This window comes from Rhea pennata, chromosome 3, assembly GCF_028389875.1.
Source record: "Rhea pennata isolate bPtePen1 chromosome 3, bPtePen1.pri, whole genome shotgun sequence".
Lineage (NCBI taxonomy): Eukaryota > Metazoa > Chordata > Aves > Rheiformes > Rheidae > Rhea > Rhea pennata.
The window spans coordinates 129,316,684-129,341,239 of record NC_084665.1 but is presented as its reverse complement, the minus strand read 5'-3'; the positions used below and the strand labels follow the sequence as shown (position 1 = coordinate 129,341,239).

General features: G+C 38.6%; 1 protein-coding gene across 5 annotated transcripts in view; it reads left to right on the top strand.

Annotated features, from left to right (window-relative positions):
* The window catches only part of DTNB (dystrobrevin beta), a 219,126-nt gene that overhangs the window by 27,911 nt on the left and 166,659 nt on the right, over window positions 1-24,556 (top strand). For all 5 annotated transcript variants that reach the window (XM_062573367.1, XM_062573366.1, XM_062573364.1 and 2 more), the window contains exons 7-8: window positions 7,515-7,669; window positions 15,679-15,784. In XM_062573367.1, coding sequence (XP_062429351.1) covers window positions 7,515-7,669; window positions 15,679-15,784 — 261 coding nt within the window. The remainder of the gene's footprint in view (window positions 1-7,514; window positions 7,670-15,678; window positions 15,785-24,556) is intronic.

Below are 24,556 nucleotides of genomic sequence, written 5' to 3'. Positions count from 1 at the left end.
AGAAAGATTCCAAAGAGTCTTTATACTCTTTAGAGTCTGTCTTTAGTCTTTCTAAAGAGGGTCTTTAGAAACACCCTCCCTCCTCCCCAAGAAACAACCTACCAGGCCGCAATAATAAACACAGTTATACCGTGGGTAAGGGAGGCTGTCAGAGGTAGGAAGGCACCTCAAACTGAAGCTTTTCAAAAAATACAGTGCAAACTGCGTTAGGTTAAATATGCATGCAGCAAGACAGATCAATAAATAATTTCAGGGGAAAAATGCAGAAGATGTGAAAAAGGAAAAACAAATAGTATTTTTTTCAAATATATCTGAAGCAGGAAGCTCTGTAGGGAAGTATATAGGGCAAGCAGAAAATCAAGATAGGAAAGGAGTGCCCTAAGATGGTAGTGGTATGTTAGAAAACCTAAGGGATGTTTGTTATCCACGCAAGTCATGGATTTGCTTAGCAAAGTCTCATGCTGTACCCCTCCTGAGGGAAGAGGAGAAAGAAGGAAGTGTGTCTTGCTATTAGCAGAATAAGTTTTTGATTGTCACCAGAACTCAAGGAAAGTAATAAAATAACTGAACTATTAACTGTTTTAAGTTACCTGTCTTTCTGAAAACTTTTTCAGGACCAAGGGAATGGGAGAAGGAAAATGTAATGTAAAGTCTGGGACGGGAGATGTAGGGACCTGCAGATCTGTATATCTGATATTCATTCTGGGTAAACTTTTAGTAATAAATTAATTGATTAGGTTTTATTGTGGGGCAAAATGGTTTTCATAAAGGAAAGTCTCATAAAACAATAGGAGCTCCTTAAAGGAGGCAATAAAAAGGTGGTCAAGAGAGTTCTGGCTGATACAGTCTTGGATTTCTGAAAAACAATCAAGAAGGTCTATTACCAAAGGCTCCTAAAGAAATTTAGTTTTGATGAAAGGGGTGAAAGGTAAGGTCCTTGCATGAGCAAATGGTTAATTAAAATCAACCAATTGAAAGCAATAAAGATCCTTTTTCTATATTGAAATTGGTGTTCAGTACTGGGTTTAAACCTAGTCTTCTGCTATATCTTTTCTGAGAAGAACCAGAAAGATCAAATGTATGAAAAGCCTTTTGTATAAGGAACAGCTAGAGTAGTAGTTTTCAACCCTGAAAGAAAAATTAAGGGGATGGGATAGAGTTTTATACAATCATGAACATCAAGTTAATAGTGAATAGAGAACAACTGTTTCTTTTCTTTTCCTATTCCCTTCCTAGACAAGAACTAATGGGCAGTGATTGAAATGAGCATGTGACAGATTCAAACACCACCAAACATTTCTGTAATCCATTAAATTGGCCGAAGTATGTTGCCCATACCAAACTCTTGCAGTGTTCAATTACTCCTTGAACCAATTTCATTGAAGGCAACTCCATCAAGACTTACTAAATACAAACTCACTATCAGCAGGTGGAAGAATATTATGGGGAATGTGCTTGCCTTAGGCATCTGCTATTGGAATAAACAGACTTTTGGTCTGAGGTATTCTTTATTTCTTCTTCTGTTCATTACAAATATGCTGTTTTATTTTTGCTTTCCTGTCCTTCCCACCTCTCTCTCTGGTTTCTGATCCATTTCATTATTGAATTTCTGTTTCTAATTTACTCGTATTCTCTTGATTTCTGCCCTGCCTGCCATATCACCTCCACTCTATTTTGCAAACAGTCTGTCAGTTCAAACTTGATTGGAACATTAGGCTTTCTGGAAATCCAGTAACTTGTAGGTTTTTTCTTTCTTTCTTTCTTTCTTTCTTGCTTTCTTTCTTTTTTTTTTAATCTTATGATCTTTATGAATGATAGTAGCTTGGTTTCTGTGTTTGCATAATACAGGCTTTATTTTCTGAATTCTGAAAATGTGAACAAATGGAGGTTTTTTCATTCCATATGTTGTGTACATGTGTAATAGGAGTTGTTCAGTGATACCTATTTGTTCTCACTGAAAAAGTTATTTCCTGTGACACGATATTCCTTGCGAAGCAGTTCTTTTATAACTCCTAACTGTGCACCATGTAAACTCAACCTGCCACTACAGACTTCAGTTATGACTTCTATCTTAGCATTTTAAGCCTAACAAAAATGCTGAATTTTTAGGAGTTAGGTGGCTTCATTCTGGCATTCACATAGATAAATTGTGAAGTAATTGGTGTCTCCTTTCTTGTTATTTCTGCAAGTAAATTACAAATAGGACTTGTTTTCAAGTAAGTCAAGATTCCACTTTGATAATTCCAAGTGCTATCCTATTTCTCTAATGAAGCTCTACCTGTACCATGCTCCTTGGCTTCTCCTGCTCACGAACTTTTTTTCTCTCACCTTCAGGTGCTGATAAGACTTCATGTAAGAATGTATGCTAAATATTGGTTTAACATCAATAAAGGCCTTCAAAGCTAAATGCTTTAGTGCTTTTAGCCTGGCTGTGGGGTTTTGGTTTGGTGGAGTGGAAGGATTGGGTTTTAGAAGCTCGTTTATTTATTCAAGGAGTGGGAGTAAAGAGGGAGTTTGGTTTGATCCTAATATGTGGTTGGTTGTGGTGTTGCATCTATTCAGATAGAACAAGCTCAGTATATGCTTTTTATATCTTACTTGTCTATAACATAAATTTTAGTAGTTGTCAGATCTGGTAGGCTGATAGAAGTAGGACTGCTGCAACTCCATATGCCCAGGTCTGCCAGTGATGAGGCTAGGGATGTATTCCCTGTAGGCGTGTATACACAGGCGCACACACAACCAGCCACGCAGTTCAACACAGACAGAAAATACTCAGGCAAACAAGGAGTGCCAATGGCCGGATCCTGCTCCCCTCTTTGGCTGTCGGACTGTAACATGCCAGATCGAATACAAGAATTTTGGGTGATACAGAAGTCAAAAGCCTTGCTAAAGTTGAGGTGAATGGCATCCAGAAGTTCAGTCATTTTATCGTTGAAAGCAATCAAGCTTGTTAGGCGTGATTCACCCTCCACTATGACAGCTCCTGGTCACCTTCTCCTTCATTTGCTCAGCAATGTGTTTGAAGAGGACTTGCTCCATGATTTTCTGAGGAACTGCAGTAAGATGGACTGGCCTGTATTTTCTCTGATTGTCATTGTGGTATTATTATGTATTTTGAATTAAGACTTGAAAAACTGCAGCCCCAGGAGAAAGCACCACCAAGCTAGTCCATCATATTAAACTAATTATATATATAAATATAGTTTTTAGCAAATACTGTATGAATTTGTAGGACTAAATTTGACAACTTCATAAGAACTGTGAGACACAGGATACACCCAGGGCAGTTACCCTAGAAAATGATGCTGGCATTTTTTGTTTTTAACGTAGGGAATTAGTTGAGCCTTCAGCTGAAACTGCAAAGCATCACACAGATACCTTGAATGGAAAACCTAAAACAGGCAGTTCTGATGAAGTTGTAAGGAAGTGAAAAGAAACGCGAGAGATGTATTGGAAAATTTTATCAGTAGCTAATATTACAAGCTCTGTTTATAAAATAAAAGTTCTACTACAGGTATTTAGAGAAAGGAAATCTTAAATTGCACGAACGCTATTTTATTTTGTCTTTTTTTGGAATGAAACAGTGGGTTTTATGGTTCTGATTTTTTTTCATTCTCCCTGGTTAAAAAACAGATGTTTATAATATAGTAGCATTGAACTGAAATTTTATGAGAGAATAACATATAATATAATATATAATACCATGTCATCAGGAGATTTTATTAGTATATGTCAGTTACTCTCACAGCACTTCTTAAACAACAATTTACTAGCCTAACCCTAAGGTAGGCTCCTGAGAAGTAACATTGTAAGCCTCCCAAACTCTTTAGTGGGTGTTTTTTTTTGTTTTTGTTTTTATTATTATTATTATTATTATTTAGGTAATATACTGCCCTTCAAAAGAGGACATCACGGTATAATTATCCTACTAATCTCCATGCTCTCCAGTTTCACTGGTAATTTCCCATGTGGAAATTTCCTACAAGGATGAGTTCAACTTCACTGTGACTAGAAAATTGCTTTTCTTATGATGGCAATAAATAAGTTAGTGTTCTTTAATTCACCCTTGATATATCCTGTGTTATTTATCTCATTTTCTGTTTATTTTCATAGCTTTAATTACCTTCTCCTTAAAAATCTTTTTTTAATACTTGCATAAGTATTGTCATGTTACAGGTAGGTTATACCAGTCTCAGCTGGCAGATTTATTGCTAGATCTTCATTTTTTTGTGGATGTGCCAGTTCTGGAGTGAATCTTGCATGGATTAGGATTCTGTAGGTTATTTTTCTGTTTAGTTCTAGTTATTTCCATAGTTGCCTTTTGTATTTATTACCGAACCTGTCTTGGCTTCTACATTCAGTTTTCAGGTTAAATATAACTTTTTTACTTGGCTTAAATTCTCTAAGATACAGCATCTTTAATATTTTTTTTCTTATTGCTAATACGACTTACTATTCAGTCAGCAAGGTCTTCAGGCCTTCTCTTCAATTTTTTCCATTTATCCTATGATCCAGATTCCAGATAGTTTCAGCACCCTTAACTTACACCTTCTAGACTTCTTCATGATTTTTTGTCATTCAAGAGATTTAAATAATTTCTCTAGTTTACTGGAAATATGCCATTTGGAATAAAATCTTTTTACAAACATAGTTTTGATCACTTATCAATACTTCCTCTATAAAGTTTAATTATTTGTGGTGTCTTAAATAACAGAATTCTTTACTAAGCAGCCACTGAATCATCTATGAGGCTGTCATCATGCCTTGGAATATTTTGGCTCTTAGGAATGTTAATGCTGTTACTAGAAATCTTTCTTCATAGCGTAATTTGACTCTGCAGATATACAGTAAAGCTGTGTTTCTGATACAAGAACTGTCTTTCCCAAAGAGATTTTTGATCCCAGGATGTTTCTGTTTTATCTGTACACAGCTTTTCTAATGTGTCATGCTCTGATGTCATTGTCCTTTAATAATATCTAACCGTAACTCGAGTTATGATCTCTCTTCTTCTGTGTTCAGTTGGAAGTCATTCCATTAGCAAACTCTTTGTGTAATTTATTTAAGGTAATTTGAAAACAGGCTGTATGAGAAAGTCAGCTGCTAGACTCGAGGGATTTATATTTAGGGGAGGAGAAGGTGAGGGAGTGAGAGAGATGGTGAGAACAGGCTGAGGATAAGGAACTGAAACTCCTTTACTGTGATAAAATAACAGCCAGAAGAGTGTGCAGTATCAGTTGAGTGCTCCATTTTAGGTCTCTCCGTTATTTTTACAGCTGATAGCAGTGAATTTAGAAAAATGTTTTCATGTTGAGGTATCCAGATGATCAAAATCCTGGTTGAAATAAGTTTCAAGCAGGTATCTGTAACTGATTACCCTAGTGACAGGAAGAGGGACAGTGGGCACAGGCTGGAATAGCAGACATTCCACATGGTTATCCTCCTGTAACTTAGCTGTGCAGCTTTCTTCCTTGCTATGCCTAGGGTCGCCTATAGCAAGTCAGTTCTCATTCTTACAACACAAATAAAACAAAGAAATCTCAAATTGAGGCCAGCAAAACTCTCTTTATCTCTAGGAAGACATAGATAAAGCAGAGTATACAGTAAAATTTTAGACTTGACCTTTCAGGTGGTCAAGATATGTTTATCAAACATGCCTAGTGTTAATTTGTGCAGCAGGTGTTGCAGACCCTTTCAGTCTGTCAGTCTAAGACCTGGGATCTGTTTGTCTGCTTAGAGCTGTTGTGCAGCCTTTATTTCAGTACAGATTCCTAGTAGCATCCAAATGCTGAATGAGGTGAATGCACACATTCTCCAGGCACGTGAATTTGGACACTTAGTCTTCAGTGCCAGCTGGGCATGTGTTTGCACTGGTTACTTCATGTCCTTCCTTTCCACTTGAGACCATAAAGGCTCAGCTGTCCTATGGTTTTCTTGTTTGTACTGGGTCCAGATGGTGTGGGACTCCACACTGACAAGCAGTGAACACAGGGTGCAATACAGATGATGAAGTCTCAAAAAAAATTGCAGTTACTGTTCCTTCCCTTAAACTGTTTTTTACAGATAATAAGCCCTCTAATAGCTTAATAGGTGATGATCTTTTGAGCTTATTCATAGGCATAATGATGTGGTCTCAAATAAACATGTGCTGCGCAATAGCTTGTCCAGAGTAGATTGGGAAGTGATAAGTTCATTTTGGAACTTTAAATGTTCATAATGTATTAAAATTTATTTAATTGATGCTTTATTGTGGATAACAATTGAGAATTTTCATTACACTTTAAGTGCTGATTTATATTTTCAGTTTTAAATATACTGTGGGGAAAAATATATGGCTTTGTAAGAAAAAGTAGCATATCTACTAATAGATGTCATCTGCTACAAGGAGTTGGGAGGACTGAGGAGATCTGGATCAGTGGGGAGGAAGTGTTAGGATGAGTGAGAGGACTGTGTTTGGCTCAAACTTCCTGGCATGGGAGACATAAGACACATGAACCAGGAGCTCTGGATCAGAAGCAGTGGCATGTTTGGGACGGGGGATGGAGGAATTTGAACTGTGCTGAAAGGGAGCACAGGACTCCTGAGCAGGAGGCTCAGGAGACATCTTACAGTCTGCTTGCCTGTAGCTAGGCCTATGCCATGGGAGTGAAATACTTGCGAAAGTGCCGCAGTCCTAGGCACAGACAGGCAGATGGGAAGATACCTCATCAGCCTCCTCATCTGGAGTCCCTCCCTGCCACCATGTGTGACCCTCCCACCTGCCTTTCCATGTATACCGTGATTGCTGAGCATCTTGCCCCATTCTCTTTTCAGAAATGTATTTTGCCCTACATAGCTAACTGAAAAGCGTACCTCTTCTCATAAGAAACATACATCTTGTGTAGAGACAGATTCCTATTCCAGTCCTTAACTGTGTACAGCATCTCTGATATAAAATGGAATTAGATTTCCTCTTCTCCGTCCACTCAGCTGCCCAACTGACACGTTTTAGCTTCAGAGACATTGATTGTTGCACCCCAGTTTCGGGCTAGTGTACTCATTTCTGTTGTTCTCTTCTAATGCTTTGTTACTTAAATTTGGCGTAGCACTGAAGAGCATCAGAATTACCAAGAGTTTTACTGGTTTTAACTTTGTGATTCTTACAACTTTTTTTAATTTTCTAAGGTTTCTCAAAGTAGTTTTGGGTAGTTTTATTTTTGAGGAGTAATTAAGTTAAAATGTTTTGTGACAACGATATTTTATAATGCCTCCTAGCTTTTGCTTTCTTGCTGTTAAAGTAATACACAGGAAGAAACTCTTCTCAGTGATGGTTGAGTGGGATAGATGAAACAGGAAAACTTACATGATAGCATGTTCAAATGTGTTCCTTTATATGTTTTGCATGAGAACTAATAATAAGAAATTCTTCAGAATAAAAAGAAGCAGAAATATCTGTAGGTCTAAATGAGTTGAAATTATTATTTTTTTGTTGTATTAAACATGTTTTTACTCTAGGGTTTTATGTTTTCTTACAGATATCTTCTCCCAAATATCAGATTCAAATGGACTAATGATATTTACAAAGTTTGATCAGTTTTTGAAAGAAGTTCTAAAACTTCCAACAGCTGTTTTTGAAGGGCCTTCTTTTGGATATACAGAACATTCTGTACGGACGTGTTTCCCACAACAAGTAAGAGTTAACAAAACAGGATTTTTGTATTGCTTGTTAATATACTACTTTCTTACAAAATCCCCTAGATTTTTTTACTCCGAGTTTGCATGGGATTTGGAGTGTTTTGGAGGGGAGTAATATACAATATTTAAGCAGTTTTTAAGAAAGCCTGAGTAATTAAGGATGGTACATCTAGGCCTTTAGGCAGTTAAAATTAGATTGTGTCAAATCCTTTATGTTCTTTCTTTCTAACAGAATGCTTTTGTACCCATGAGAAGAGTATCAAGAGAAAATTTTTGTTTTTGTCTGAAACATGAAACACAGCATTTCACTGCTTCCTCTAATTTGTTAATGTTTCTTAGTGTGTTGAGAGTATTAGCATCCACAAATCAATTGCTACCTGGTTGAGTCTGCACAAAAATAAATACAGTCTCTACACATTGTTTTTTAAATCAATTCAACTGTTGCGCTTATTGATATGACTATTTTTTTCCCAAAATATTTCCATTTCATGAAAGTTTTTGGAGTAGATGTAGTAATACTGATCTTAAAAAGGACTTTGAAAGAACTTACAAGCTTAAATTTATCTCTGAATTTTAGTTGCAATTTCATTGTTTTGAGTATGTGCTTCCAATTTGAGATAATGTATGATATTGTAAATGAGCCTGAAATGAACTGTAACCTGAACCTAGATAATCTTGCATCTAAACTAGCTGTCTTATGTCTGAATTTAGATTCTAATGATGACCATGTTCAATATTTCTGAAGTGCTTAGAACCAGAATTTATAGTCATTTTTACTAAATTTCCACCAATTAGCAATTAATGTATTTGAAGTGCAACACAATAGGAAGCAGCCTCTGATTTAGGAAATTGAGGAGTTCAGCTCATCTGAGTTACTGAGCGTAAGGGATTTGTCTTACTGATAGTGCAGTTAATAAATAATTTTCTGGTATCGGTATTGGCTGATGCATTTGTGAGCCATCACTTGTTCCCACTAACATGCCACTATTTCTGTTGTGTCAGAATGAGCTGACTCTGTTTAGCCTGGAGAAGAGAAGACAGGGAGGGGATCTTATCAGTGTCTACAAATACCTTAAGGGAGAGGGTCAAGGGGGGATGGGGCCAAACTGTTTTCAGTTGTCCCATGCAACAGGACAAGAGGCAATGGGCACAAACTGAAACACAGGAAATTACACCTGAATATAAGGAAGAACTTTTGAGAGTGACAGAGCCCTGGAAGAGGCTCCAGAGAGGCTGTGGAGTCTCCTTCTCTGGAGATACTGAAAACCCACCTGAATGCGATCCTGTCTAACATGCTCTAGGTGACCCTGCCTGAGCAGGGGGGTTGGAGTAGGTGATCTCCAGAAGCCCATTTCAACCTCACCCATTCTGTGATTCTGTGTGGTTCTGTGAGCTGTTCCTGCATGTGGGGAAACTGATCTGATCAAACCAAATTTCACTTAAGTGGCACTGCTACTGAATGTCAAACCACAGCCAAACTTTAGAGCCATAAAACTTCAGACATTAAAATATGCACACTCTTTACATTGTTGATTAAAAAAAAAAAAAAAAAAAAAGAAAAAGAAACTAAATGGGTCACAGCCAGAGATGGTTCTTATTAATTTGTTCTGAAGCCTACACTAGGATGAGATGACTCACCATCTGGAAGCTGCCATTTCTGTTATGCGTAAAGAGAGGGTAGTGTAGCTAGACTGACTTTGAGTGACTGATATTTCTAATGTCCATGATAAATTTCATCATGATTGCCAGCTGAGATACAGTAACTGTCCATCTGTACATGCCTTGCCTGTGGCATGACTTAGCTTTCTTTATAACTCTGGCTTCCATGAACAAGAAGGATAATTCATCTGCATATGCTTCCCTTTAAGAAATTTCTTTGTTCTAATTTTATTCAGGAAAACAAAACCCTTAGAGTAAAGCCTTGTTTGTAAAGTGGTAATGTTTTTTGTTAGTCCTGCTATAGAGTGTATCCAAACCAAAAAAAAAAAAATCTTTTCCATTTGTTTGAAAACGAGGAAGCAGACTGGTCTTGGGAAATGCATTGATAACCTATCTTGAATTTAATTCCATTTTCTTTATGCAAGAAAGCAATTGGAATGTATCAAGCCCTGCCTGGGAGTGAATGAAGAACAAGTTGAGAACTTGTGGGTAAGGATTAAAGGCCATGCTAACATGGGGGACACTGTTGTGGTTGTTTACTACAGGCCACCTGACCAGGAAGAGGAAATCAATGAGGCCTTCTACAGACAGGCAGAAGTAGCCTCAAGATCACTGGCTCTGGTTCTCATGGGGGACTTCAGCCACCGTGATACCTGTTGGAAAGACAGTATAGCTAGGCACAAACAGTCCAGGAGGCTCCTACAGAGCATCGATGATACCTTTTTGACACAGGTGGTAGAGGAGCCACCGAGGAGAGGTGTGCTGCTGAACCTTGTACTAACCAAGAAAGAAGGACTGGTGGGAGATGTGAAGGTAGGGGCAGCCTTGGCTGCAGTGACCAAAGGATGTGGTGGAGTTCAGGATCATGTGTGGAGGAAGAAGGGAATAAGTAAGATTGCAACCCTGGACTTCAGGAGGGCGGACTTTGGCCTCTTCAGGAAACTATGTGGAGGAATCCCATGGGTTAGGGTCCTAGAAGGAAGGGAGGTCCAGGAGACCTGGTTAATCATCAAGCATCACTTCCTCCAGGTTCAAGGAATGGGGCATCCCTATGAGTAAGAAGGGGGCAGGAGACCTGTCTGGATGAGCAAGGAGCTCCTGGCAAAACTCAGATAAAAGAAGGAAGGGAAGTACCCAGAATGTGGAAGAGGGGACAGGCTACTTGGGAGGAATATAGGAATGTGGTCAGAGTATGCAGGAATGAGAGGAGGAAGGCCAAGGCCCATATGGAATTAAATCTGGCAGTGGATGTTAAGGAAAGGGCTTCTTCAAATACCTCAGTAGCAAGAGGAAGACTAGGGAAAATGTGGGTCCGCTACTGAATGGAGTGGGTGCTCTGGTGATGAAGGATACAGAGAAGGAAGAGTTGTTGAATGCCTTCCTTGCTTCAGTCTTGACTACTAAGGGCAGCCCTCAGGAATCCCAGAGCCTGCAGAGCAGGGAGAAAGTCTGGAGAAAGGAAGACTTTCCATTGGTCATGGAAGATTGGATTAGAAATCATTTAGGCAAACCTGACACCCACAAATCCATGGGCCCTGAAGGAATGCACCTGTGGGTAGTAAGGGAGCTGGTGGATGTTGTTGCCAGGCCACTCTCCATCATCTTGGAAAGGTTATGGAGAACTGGTGAGGTGCCTGAGGACTGGAAGAAAGCCAGTGTCACTCCCGTCTTCAAGAAGGGCAAGAAGGAGGACCCAGGAAACTACAGGCCTGTCAGCCTCACCTTCATCTCTGGAAAAGTGACAGAACAGCTTGTGCTGGATGTCATCTCTAAGCAAGTGGAGCAAAAGAAGATGATCAGGAGAAGTCAGCATGGATTCATGAAGGGGAAATGATGCTTAGCCAACCTGATAGCCACCTGTGATGGTCTGATTGGCTGGGTAGATGAGGGGAGAGCAGTGGACGTTGTGTCCCTTGACTTCAGCAAGGCTTTTGACACTGTCTCCCATAACATCCTGCTAGATAAGCTGAGGGAGTCTGAGTTAGGTTGGTGGGCAGTGAAGTGGCTTGAGAACTGGCTGAAAGGCAGAGTTCAGACGGTTGCCATCAGTGGCACAGTCTAGTTGGAGGCCTGTAGCTAGCAGTGTCCACCAGGGGTCAGTACTGGGTCCAGTCCTGTTAAACTTACTTCTCAATGACCTGGATGAAGGGACAAAGTGCTTCCTCAGCAGGTTTGCTGATGATCCCAAAGTTGGAGGAGTGGCTGATGCATCAGAGGGCCACACTGCCATTCAGAAAGACCTGGACAGGCTGGAGAGTTGGGCAGAGAGGAATCTCCTGAAGTTCAACAGTGCAGAGTACTGTCTGGGGGAGGAATAACCTCATGCACCAGTACAGGCTGGGGGCTGACCTTGTGGAGAGCAGCTCTGCAGAGAATGACCTGGGAGTGCTGGTGGACAACAAACTGAGCATGAGCCAGCAATGTGCTGTTGTGACCAAGAAGGCCAATGGTCTCCTGGGGTGCATTAGGAAGACTGTTGCCAGCAGGTCAAAGGAGGTGATCCTGCCCCTCTCCTCATCCCTGGGGAGGCCTCATCTCGAGTCCTGTGTCCAGTTCTGGGCTCCCCAGTGCAAGAGAGACATGGAGCTACTGGAGAGAGTCCAGCATAGGGCTATGAAGATGCTTAGAGGGCTGGAGCATCTCTCTTATGAGGAACGGCTGTGAGAGCTGGGCCTGTTCAGCCTGGGGAAGAGAAGACAGAGAAGGGATCTTAGCAATTTGTATAAGTACCTTAAGGGAGGTTGTAGAGATGATGGGGCTGTACTCTTTCTAGTGGTGCCTAGTGACAGGACAAGAGGCAATGGGCAGAAATTGAACCACAGGAAGTTCCGCCTGAATATAAGGAAAAATGTTTTGACTGTGAGAGTGACAGAACCCTGGAAGCAGTTCCCCAGAGAGGTTGTGGAGTCTCCTTCTCTGGAGATATTCAAAACCCACCTGGACGTGATCCTGTGCAATGTCCTCTAGGTGCCACTTCTTGAGGAGGGAGGTTGGACTAGATGATCTCCAGAGGTTCCTTGCAACCTCAACCATTCTGTGATTCTTTGATTCTGTGATTCTTATGCCTCCCAATTTCATTTTCTTATGCCTCCTAGTTTTGAAAATAAGCTTCCCATCAGTGCTTCTCTGATATTCTCCTGTAAAAGACCATCATTTTGCCCAAATTCTTTCCAGATGGCATTGGTAAAGCCACTGGATTTCATACTTTAGCATTTATGACTGACGTGTGCTACATCTATACCAGTTAACTAAACAGTGCCAAAAGCTGTTCTATGGTCTGAAGGTCAACTGAAGTGCTTGTAGCCACATCTATACTACTAAATTTTCTTAGTCCCTGAAATAGGGTGGTTAAATCCAAATTGTTTATTAAGAATCATTCCTTGTCTATGTTAACTCCTGATCTTGATGCCAGAATCATTTGAGGAACTGACTGGTTAATCCAGTGACAAATGTAATACTATAAAAGCATACATGATTATGTTCCAGTGGCAGGAATGTTCCTTGGTGCTATTTAAGTTACCATGAGAGAAGAAGTGAGTAGTGGTTCATGAGTCTTCATGGAGGTCTGATTCCAGGAGCTACTTCTATGAGGTGCAGTATGCTAATGATTTATTGCAATCTGTATTGTCAAGTGACAGGCCAAGATTGTATGTGTTTGTATGGCAGATGGACCAGTTATTATATGTATGCTCATGTATGCACAATTCTGTTTGATTTCTTGAGTCTCAGGTGGAATTATTCAGACTTGCTGCCCGTGCAAAATAGAGTTCATTGGAACGGTTTTGGTGGGAGCTACATTCTTTGTGGTGGTTTCCAGATGTATAAAGAGCTTCCTGTCATACTTTGGTATTCTAAGTCAAGTGGCTGCTTTCACAGATACAAGAAGTCCTGTCATATTTTGCCTAAAACTTCTGTTCACTTGGCTACGGTCTGTCTGTCATAGAAGTGTCATATCATGTCATCATGACATTCCTTACCTTAGTCAGAATTTATCTTTATTTACGGCACAGCCTGTCCTGCCATTGCAGAGGCATGTCCACGTTATAGGTGCTTTACAGAGCAGTTTAATAGCAGTTTTTGTACTGGACTGAGAAGTTCTCTTTAGAAACTTGGGAACCCAAGGAGCTTGGCATTTGTAGAGGTCAAATTGCACATTAGTGCCCATGGAGACAGAATGCCGCACTGAGAATGCTGCATGATTCTATTTATTCGGTTGATTTCAAGATGTCCTATTTGTATTGGAGAAAATATGCAAAGCCTGTATTGTTCTTGTCACCTACGTGGAAGTCATGCTACACACAGTCATTGACAACTCAAAGTTTCATGGTTCTCACTGCTTAAAGGAGTCATTTTTTCTTTGAGGAGCATCCTTGTCTATAGCAGGAGGAAGCTCTCTGGATAGGTTTAAGTTCTTCTGCGGCTGTGCCCCTTAGAGGTCACTAACAGATCCCGAGTCTTTTCTCTGGAAAACATGTCTATCTGTGAGCAGTATTTATTTTTCTGGAATAACCCAAGGTAGGAACTTCTCCTGTCATCTAAACCAAAAACTAAATTTTTCACACTTTTTTTCTGAATAGTGTATCAAAAATGAAGTATTCCCAGTGGCAGAGTTATTGCAGCATGTCCTGCTTAGCTCTGACAAGGATTACAGGTAGAAAATCTTTGTATGCTGTTGTGTGTGAGAGGGGAAAGTTAAGTCAAAATGAGAAATCTTGGAGGAGGTTGTCCAACGTTTTTAATTATGTTAAGATTTGAAATATACTGTCTACACACCAGTTGTAGATGACGATACCATTCAGTATCAGCAGCACAACAGTTCCTTGTTACGTGAAGAAGCCTATGAGGTCTTGGGAATTCATACAGCAATCAGTTAATTCACAGTTAAAAGGTGTGATTGCCTCCCTATCAGAAGGTTCGTTCCAGCATGTTTAGAGTGCTTCATAGCCTTACTGAAAGGTGAATTTGCTGAAAGATTTTTGGATTTTTTTCACCTCCAAAGGGAGGAGAACACAGGTTGATTGTATAGTGTTATTAATAGCCCCAAAGATGACTTTGATTTGAGGAGGAAGGAAGGCTAGGGTTAGCGGGCAATACTGAGACATTCATTCTTTTCCAAGTGCTGTGTCTGATTTCATATCTGGCAAAGGAGATTCTTGGATTCTCTTGTACCAGCAGTAGGTAACTTAACTATTCAGAAAAAGGTTTTAATATATTAAGCAGGGGGACTGGAACAAGGACACTTTACAGAAGATAAAAGTAGTAAGACTAAGCATTTAAAAAAAATTTACTTAGTGATAATCATAATACTGTGTTTTTTCTTCAGGATAGCTAGTTGCAGAGGCAATAGATATAGAGTATAGAGGCATTTGCTACTAATCACAAAAATATTGATGCTTCAAATATAAGCTTTCTCCTTACCAAAAAAGTACTTAATTTGTGGCATGACAATTGCCAGTGAAAGCCACAGTTAATTTCACAGCTGCTAGAAAACCAGACTGGCTTTTCCTCTAGTTCTGTTTCCCTTATCATATGCAAAGGTGAGAAAAAAAGTGCTATCTGGTTAGCTGTTTTTTTGTCTATGAGAAATACCTAGTTATCCAGCTGATTGTATGAAAAAGACAAAACATTGTTTCTTTGTATCTGTAACATTTTTAGCTATTTTTCTTACCAGTTATCCCCATCTGTTTATATTTGCGGCAGAAACTTTCATGCTCATCTGAATTTGAAACATTAGAAAATGTTACTCTTAAAATGCCCTGTTGCTGACTTCCTTCCCCTAATGATTTCATTTCAATTTCGTTTTTATTGCCTGCTTTTAAAAATATTAATCAAGTTCTCCCCTTGCCTGATTTTCTCATTTTGCCTTTAAAAAAGTTAATTTACTGTTTAACTAATAGTGAATATTAGTTGTCATTGCTCTTTTTTATTTGTATGTCCACTTTTTCATACTGTCTGTATGTTTGAAATACTATGTTTTGCATTGTTAAATAAACTCCTCTCTCATTTATTGTATCCATCTTCAAAATAGGAATATTTAACTGGAATTCAGGAATTACTGACTGACTAGTCCTCAATTTTTTGGAATTTTCTTTTCTTTTTTTTTTTTTTTATGATTATACTATGTCTATGGTAACACCTTCTCTGTAGCATTACTGTTTGCCTAATATAGATTGAAACTCCCTGAGGAAAGAAGTTAGGATTTTTTTTGTCTATTCTTTATAGCATATGATATATTATTGGTATACAGAAACTGAATCATAGAGAGACTTTAAGACTGAGATAGTTTTTGTTATATAAAATTGAGACTTTTCTTATAATTAAGTTCTATTTCTTTTTTCTTTGCAGAAAAAGATCATGTTAAACATGTTTTTAGACACACTGATGGCTGACCCACCTCCTCAGTGCCTTGTGTGGCTGCCTCTCATGCACAGACTTGCCCATGTTGAAAATGGTAAATGGAATATTTTGTTGTTTGAAACATGTGGTCAGAACAAAGTTTCTGCTCAACTTATGAGAAAAGACAGCATACTTCCATGTAACTAAGCACTTAATGCCTTCATTGTTCCTGCTGTAACAGTATCCGTCCCAGAGTGTTTAGCTGGAGTGGCGGGTGCTCTGTGCCTAGACGGAAGATTGAATGTGTATGAAATCATCAGCAATAGTGCAGAGCAAGATTAGTTAATAATATTTATTTTTATGTTAGAGTTGTAATGTCACTTGTAGTGAAAGATGAAAAGAGAAACGTCAGGAAAAAAAGATACTCTTTAAATGTACATGTTTATTCTGCAACTTTCAAAAAACTTTCACTTGAGCTATACTTCAATATTCACTTTCAAGTGTTAATGTCCAAAGATTTTGGTACCTATCCAAATGTCCATCTTGAGCAGCATTTGAGTACACCACTCACTTCAGTATTTTTCCATATGGGAGGTAAATGCTGAGCTCCTTCACTTTAAGATCTTTTCTTAGCAAGAAATTTCTCATTATACTGCCTATTAAAAGTATTTAGGGAGCAGTAAGTGCTGATAAAGTGAAGATTAAGGGTGGCATAAAGGCAATACATGATAAGCTATTAGAATCTGATTTTGTTTTAATGTTGCAAAAAATGTTAGTTCTTTTGAGGCTTTGAGAAACTTCTGGGGAAAGAGAAATCTGACTAAAGAAGGCTTTATGGAACTCAGGGAAATGGAACATTTTCCTGCAAAAAAATGCTCTCCTTTACAGGTTTATAAAAAATGTTTGTTATTTTTAGTGAATAGGTAACTTTTTATTGTACAGTTGCACGTGGTATCTGTGTGTGTTTCTACATGATTTCTAGAAAAGAAAAACTTCTTTTTTTAACCTATAAACTAAACTTCTGTTTCTTTCCCCACAGACTAAAATCATGTTATCATACTTTAAAATCCTTAGCCCTACCAGTGACTAGTTGTCACCTCTTTTTCAGTTTAATGAATTTATAGACATCTCAAGCAGTATAAACTTCTTTTTAACTCACAGGTAGATAAAATCTAGGCACTGGTTCTTGCCTAGCTGTTTACAGACACTGCTTTGAAACTAGAGCAGTCTATCTCTAGCTAAGTTTTTCAGATTTATATTCCATTCTCTGTTCTGTGCCATTCGTACCTGTGATATGTTTAAGTATTGCTGTGATTTTGATAAACTCTTTTTTTGGCATTTGTTTTCATGTCTCTCTTGATCCTCTTGAAAAGCGTATCTGATTGTGAATTTAATCTGCACGTGTGCAATACTCAAAATTGGGAGTTCTGATGCTCAGTGGCCCTTTGGTCTGTATTACAGCTTCTGATAGTGAACTTCCCTGTTGCTCTATATTTTTGCCAACATTTAGTAGCAATTGTGAGCCTTGTTGGAAAGTGTTTTTTATAACAGGGGAATCGTTTCATGGAGACAGATCTTATGGGAAAATTTATTAAAGAAGGAAGAAGGTTGATTTAGTTACAGTAGTAGGTGCACTATAGTACTGCAGTCTCTTTCCTCTCACTATGTGACAGGCTTTACTAATAAAAGGGCAGCAGCTACTTTTTGCTTTCTTTCTCTTCCTTTATTTTCTTACAGACTTATACTTCAATAAAAGCACATATGGTAGAATAAATAAGGTAAGCATAAAGGCAGTAGAGTGATAATGTAAGTTATGCATCAGCATAGAATTGGAAGGCGAAGATAAAATGTTTAAACACAATGTTTGGGCACAAGTGAAATGATGGAGATCTCTGGAGATAAGGCAGTAGTCCGATCTTTCTTCTACTTGAAAGTACCTAGAGGTAATTACTAGATATCCAGAATAATATTATCCTTATAGATCAGCGTGTGCATTCCTTTATTCTCTGAGAGCTTCTGTTGCTCTCATTGTGGAATACGGCTGCTCTGTAATATGCAGATCCTAATCCGAGCCATCTTCAGTGGGAGCTGTTGCATAAGTGCCCTTTTCTAACAGCCAACATCTGAAACTTTCTGCCAAGCAGCAAGAGATTCCCCCCTGTTGATGCGTTCTGTCAACCAGTCCCCAGATTTAACATCTCGAAGGATGTTCTCCAAAGAAATCTGTTATACATAGATTTTAGCATTCAGGTACCATGATAGGATAACTTTTAACATTTGTGGCATTAGAACTAGTTATTCTTATCAGCCTCTTCTACGGCTGCCTCTCTAGCTGCATACTGAATTATGGTGCCATTAATAATCCTTGCAACTGTTCTCCTCCTCCAGTTTACTGCACTTTTTTTTTCCCCTGAAATTTTTATGCTGTTGCATGTTTTATGTATCTATCATTTTTTGCTCTAGAGTAACGCAGCAGTTCCTCTGTCTGCTTAAAAGTGCTTATGAGAACTCACTGTAGGTGATGTATAGAGGTGTGTGGCAAACCGTAGCAGGTATAGCAGGTGGGTCTGCTGAGGACGTGAAGCTTGTGCCAACAGTGGCCACTTCTGTGGCTTTGGCTAGATTAATGTAAAGTTACTTTGTAAAATTGTGAATGTTCTAATTTTGTGTCTAAAGTATAAGTTTTTTTGAAATGAATGCTTATAGGAGGTTACAGGAATACCTGTCACTTTTCAGGTGAAAACTTTCTAGAAAATACACAAAAGCACAAATACCCAGAAAGTGTTGCTGCTTTAAATTATGCCCATACAGTAAAAGAAGTTAAGGAGGTTGGTACTGGGGGCCTGACTATGGGAAGGTAAAAAATGACAAGGTTAAAGGATGGAGATGGCAGAAGGAAGAGGCTTGGAATTACTGGGAAATGTGGTAGGAAAATAAATGTTGAGAGAGGGCACAGATTTGGTTACAGGTGTGTCTGCCAAAGAAGAAGCAAGCTAGAAATGTGTGAATTACCTGTCACTATGGGTCAAAAGGATAAACGTAGGGTGTTGGGAGAGAAAGATGCATCTGGGAAAAATTAAGAAAAGTGATGACTTGTGAGAAATTAAATAGCAATTTAAAGTCAGTGCAGAACCAACAAAAACAATGTTAGGAAATGAAGATTTAAGAAAAATCAGTTTTAAAACTTATTCATTATAAAGACAAGGTTCTGTAGACCTAAGAAACAGATCCAGTGGAATAGATAATTGTTTCCTTTGTTTTGTGAAAATCGGTGTAGGCTTTTGAAAACAGGAAATTATGCAGTAAATGAGGCTGAATGTTTTAAGGCTAGCAGTGTTGTAAGGCAATGCAACATGCAGATTTTATTTGCAACACTGTAGGATGCTGATTTGATATTAAATTTCTTGACTCTGTTAACAATTTAGCGCTTTCCACAACTATTTGACGCTTCAATAAAAGTACTTGTACAGACTCAGTGCTGCCTTTGTGGTAGTTATTGGGAGCATATTTTTAATATAGGAGGTTGCATGAATGCCTATCAGGTGAAAACTTTTCCAGAAAATATGCAAAAACATAAAAAAAAAAAAAACAAAACAAACAAAAAAAACAGAAAACAGTTCTGCTTTAAAATAAGGTCATCTCTTATTTGCTAAATGTGTTATGTTGGACTAACACCTTCAGTCAGACTTCTCTCAGTTTTACAGGCCAGTTGTATGATTTCGAGGAATGAGTTGGCCACAAAGACTCTAGTCTTTACTTATGGTAGTAGCCCAATATCTAATAACAGCTATTATTTCTGTATCAGAAATTCTATCGTATTTTTCTAATTCCAGCTGGTCATCAGAGCTGTCCATGGAACTACTCTGGTCCAGGACTGGCATGATAGCTACTTCAGCATTAGTTGGGATAGGAATTGACATCTTTTTTTTAATTTATTTTTATTACTGCTCTTGGAGTTGAAATCTGAAGCATTAGCTTCTAAGATAAATATCAAAATTCTGGATTTTTAACAAAATGTTTCAGTTACTAATATGGCTCAACATTCCTACATTGATTTGGACAGTTACTGAATTTGCTACACTCAGACTTTTTGACTTTTAAGCTACAGCCAGCAACTTTATTTCTAGCAATGTGCAATATTTTAGTGACAGATCGCACATCCTGCTGTAAAATAGTCTCCAACAGCCAGTGTGGAGAACAACTCTGATGTGCACCTAGATATTGGAGCTCTGTTTATAGAGGATGCTGCTGAAGGTGTCTCTAGTTGATGAATCTCTGTCTTGTTGCTATCTGATACAAGCTATCAGTTTCTAGAACTAGAGAAAGGTGAAGCATTTCCACCTTTGCTGGAGGAAATTGTAACAGCAGACTTTTCCGATTCTCATCTTTAATCTAATATGAATTTACTCTGGGAAAAAGATTAGGAAAGAAAGATTCACACCTACAACCGTGCTGGAAAAGACACCACTTTAACATAGATCTCTTTCCAGTCATGGGGGGGGGGGGGGAAGAAAAAAAAAAAAAGGAAAAGAAAAACATGTGGACAGATTATTTTCTGTTCAGTTTCATCCAAAAGTCTCTACTTTTTTTTGCCCCGAATTTGCCCCAGGAATAACACTAGACTATGTGGATTATGAATACTCTTTTGAATGTAATTACTGAATAATACCAGAAAGGTACCATACACTCTCTGGGATGCCATAAATCACATTAATAGAAGCTATGTTAGTTTAAATGAGCAGCAACACATGCTGTTACAAAGACTATTTAATGGGAAAGTCACCTCTTGGAGCAAGATGATCCATTTAATTCATATGCCAATGAGAAAATATTCTCAGTAGGTCTTAAGTGGTATGAATACCTCAGTCTGTATCAGAGAGGATTCATTTTTGAGCCATAGACAAGAATGAATGGTGGTCTTGGGGGCCAACTCTATAGCTTCCTAAAAACTGAAGTCTATCAGCATGTTATTTTTTACATTTCCTTTCTGATGAATATTTTATGTTTTCTGCAGATGTCGGGTGTTCAAGTGTGCATTGTACTATGTTGTTGAATGCCAGCAAACTTTGTAGGTGGCTAGAATGTGCTTCTTTCTCCTACCCCATTGGTGTCAGGTTTTCATTGATCAAAGTGAAATAGAGGTGTACTTTCTTATCCTTTGGGTACTCTGGAAAATGTGCTGTAGTTAGGAGCCCTTGTTAAACTTTATAGTTTCACTGTGTCTTTGGATGAGAAATGCCTTGTTCTCTTATTAACTTGAAGTCTTGTTAAGGTCAAGCTAGACTGAAGAAAACATTACGTGTTAGTGCTGTTGTAGTCTCACCCTCACTTCCTTTTGTGCAGGTGTTAATAATTTCATGATGCCTTGACCAGGGATTCTTGACAGGTTTCATGTACTTCCTTAAGACTTGTTCTGCTTTGTTTTTAGCCTGGATGAGAGCGTAGCCACTCTTCATGAAGTAAGCAGTTTCTTTTCATCAGACGTGAAACTAGAAGAGGGATTTGTCTTGCCTAAGATGTCCTACATAAGTATTTATACTCAAGCTGAGTTCCCTTTGTTTATGGAGACCTAGTCAATACTAATGAAGTGCACTGAGTGTAGTTCTTCCATCTTAATATGGACAACTAGATTAGCCAAGTAAATTGATAAGGGAGCATGTTTCTGTGGATGTCGTAAGTCATGATTCAAGAGTGAAAATCCAGAAAATGACAGGAATCCAGTGGACATTTTATTAATCTGTACTAATGTACTATCTTAGACAAATCATTAGAGCTCAGTCAGTATTTCATTGAACACACCTTATCAATAGTGGCAACAACTGGACAGTTCTCACCAAAAAGGTACATTCAGTTTATCGAAGAAACATTATTTAACAGGAGAAATTACTCAAGGCTTTTGGCTGTATATTCCTACTTCTGCCTGCCTTTCTGTATCAAAGCCAGGTTCTGTGTGTCATTACATCTCTGAGGCTGAGGAAAAGAAACTGAAGCAGTTGGATTTAAACAGTCTTTGATAATGAATGTCATGTGATGATTTTGTCACATTCTGTGATGAGCAAACTATGAAGACTTGGTATCCTAGGAGAGAGGAAGCACAACATTCCAGCTAGTGGGAATTTTGAGGCAAATCTTAAAGGACAGCTCTTGATAAATAACAGGCCTGCTGAAGGTAAAGCTAACTTTCTAATGTTATACAATTATTTTACTACAGGTGTTTTGCTACAGATGTTGAACTGTTTTTTTCAGAACAAGTTGGCAGGTTTGTAGAGAGATGTATTTATAAAATGGTTCTCCCAGTGCAGTCTACATGAGAATTTGAGGGCTTAAAAATAATTTTGCATGTCTATCCTCATGAACCTTTTCAAGTTCAATGAAGGGAAGTGCAAAGTCCTGTACCTAGCAGGGAATAACCTCTTGCCTCAGTGCAGGCTGAGGGCTGACCTGTGCGAGAGCAGCTCTACAGATAAGGACCTGGGAGTCCTAGTGCACAACAAGTTAAACATGAGCCCTCAATGTGCTCTTGCAGCAAAGAAGGCCATCAGCATCCTGGGCTGCATTGGGAGAATGTTGCCAGCACAGCATAGCCCTGCAATATGAGGATGCTCCTTTTCCTCTGTTCTGCCTTGCTGAGGCCACATCTGAAGTACTGTATCCACTTCCAGTTTCCTAGTACATGAGATACACAAGTTTACTGGAAGAAGTCCAATGAAGGGTCGTGGAGATGAAGGGACTGGAGCATCTGTGATAAGAGAAGAGGCTGAGAGAACTGAGATTCTTCAACCTGGAGAAGAGAAGGCTGGGGGTGGGGGTGGAGGAGTCTTATCACTCTGTATACCTGATGGGAGACCTAGACCTAGCCAGATTCTTCTCAGTGGTAGCTAGTGAACAGAGAAGAGGCAATGAATGCAAACTGCAATATAAGAAATTCAATTTAAACACAAGAAAGCACTTACTTACTCTGAGAGTGGTCAAGCACTGGAACGGGTTGCTCAGAGAGGTTGTAGAGTTTCCATTCTTGGAGATACTGAGAACCTGACTGGACATGGCCCTGAGCAACTTGCTGTAATTGACCCTGCTTTGAGCAAGGGCATTGGACTAGATGAGCTCCAGAGGTGACTTCCAACCTCATCTGTTCTGTGATTCTAGATATGACGACAATGAAAATCCCATTACTTGTTCTCTGAAGTTCTTCATTGAGGAAATAGCCTTCTCCTCTTCCATCACAATCTGTAAATGATGTTTTTCTGATAAAAACAGGCTGTTTGTAAAGATTCATCCTTTAAGTTTGCCTTTGCTACCACTGTCTTGGACGCATTTCTTTTTATTATCTGTTCAGTAATCTTGTTCTGGATTCAGTTTTTGATTTCCACTACAATTTAGTTTTCTCTGGATTGCATTTTGTCAGTGTAGTGCTTCTGTTTCCTAACCTTTCCTTCCAACCAGATGTTTGTCTCCTTCACAGTTTGTAAATATTCTCATTAATTACTGAGGCAATCACTACTGAGTTACTCCAGAGGCACTAGAACAACTCAGTTGGCACCCTTAAAAAATCCTACAATTTCCTTGATTGTCTTTTCGAATCTGGTATAGTCAAAAGGCAATTAAGCTGTGGACTGAGCTTGTTTTGTTAGAGAAATAACATCTACAGGTAAGAGGAAAACCTGTCTTCTCTCTCAAGGCATCAAATAAAATTCCATTGATTGCTAGTACTCCTCTAAACAAATAAACCAGCACATCATTTTGGAGAGGCATCATCTCAATTTACATGCTAAAGTGCCATTTAATAATGGTATACTTTTGTGTAAGCATACTAATCCATTTTGTTATGCTTTTGTAGAGTGGGATCCTTTGTAAATTGAAGTGGAAGAAGGCTTCAGGCAATGTTCTTTTTCCTCTTCCATTTGTAACAAAGGAAAAATGCAAAAAAGAATATTTAGCTGTAAGGAAAAAAATGTTTTTTTTTCCCGTTTAAATTTGCCTTTCCTGTTACCTTAAATTTATAGAACATTCTTATAAATATTTTGCTAGGTTATAGGTTCTCTAGGGTAGAGATCCTTACTCTTTTCGTAAGATACTCTGTATCTTGCTCTAAATATAGTAACTGAAAAACCAATTGTGTGTGTGATACAGTTTCTGCATAGGAATTTCCAATTAAAGATGTTCCTTAAGCATGGGGTTTTTTTGTTGTTGTTGGGTTTTTTCTAAACCTTGATGGGTAATTTTTCCATCAGATATTGTTACTCAAGTTTTGACTTCAGTGAAAAATAAATCTTTAGCTTTCCCAGAAGCTCAAAACCATTTCAAGAAGTTCTGACTGGGATTGAGACTAGCTGCCTTTCCTAAAATGGCATGATATTTGTTTAGCAGCTGTTAAGCAGCCTTAGCTAGGTTAAATCATATAGCCTTGCTTCCCACAAGGAAAGGCAGAGCCCAGCAATGGGATGTATTTTCAAATTCCTTTTGGGAAAATAGAAAATAAATAAATAAATAAATAAATAAATAAAGCAACCTTAAAATTGCAGTAATTATGCCATTGTTCTCTTCTGCCTTTTTCTCATCGGTTGAAAGGAGGAAGGTGATTTCCTAGGAAAACATGACAGACATGCTGGTGTTTTGACAGTGCCTTTGGAGTATGTGAGTCATCTTGAAACTGGACTTGTAACAAGGTTATCCTCCGTAGGCGTGGGTGAGTGGAGGTTGGCCTAAGGTCACACTCAGTTGCTGGAGAACTCTGACATCTCTAACTGGCCTGTGTCTGTCTTTCCCTCCTGACATCCAAATGAACAAGTTAGTCGATGAACAATATTTTCAGTGTCTGGGGAGTTGCATTTCCATTTCTCTGCTTTTCTTGAAGCACAGCAGAAACTTCCTTTCCAGAAACAGAATT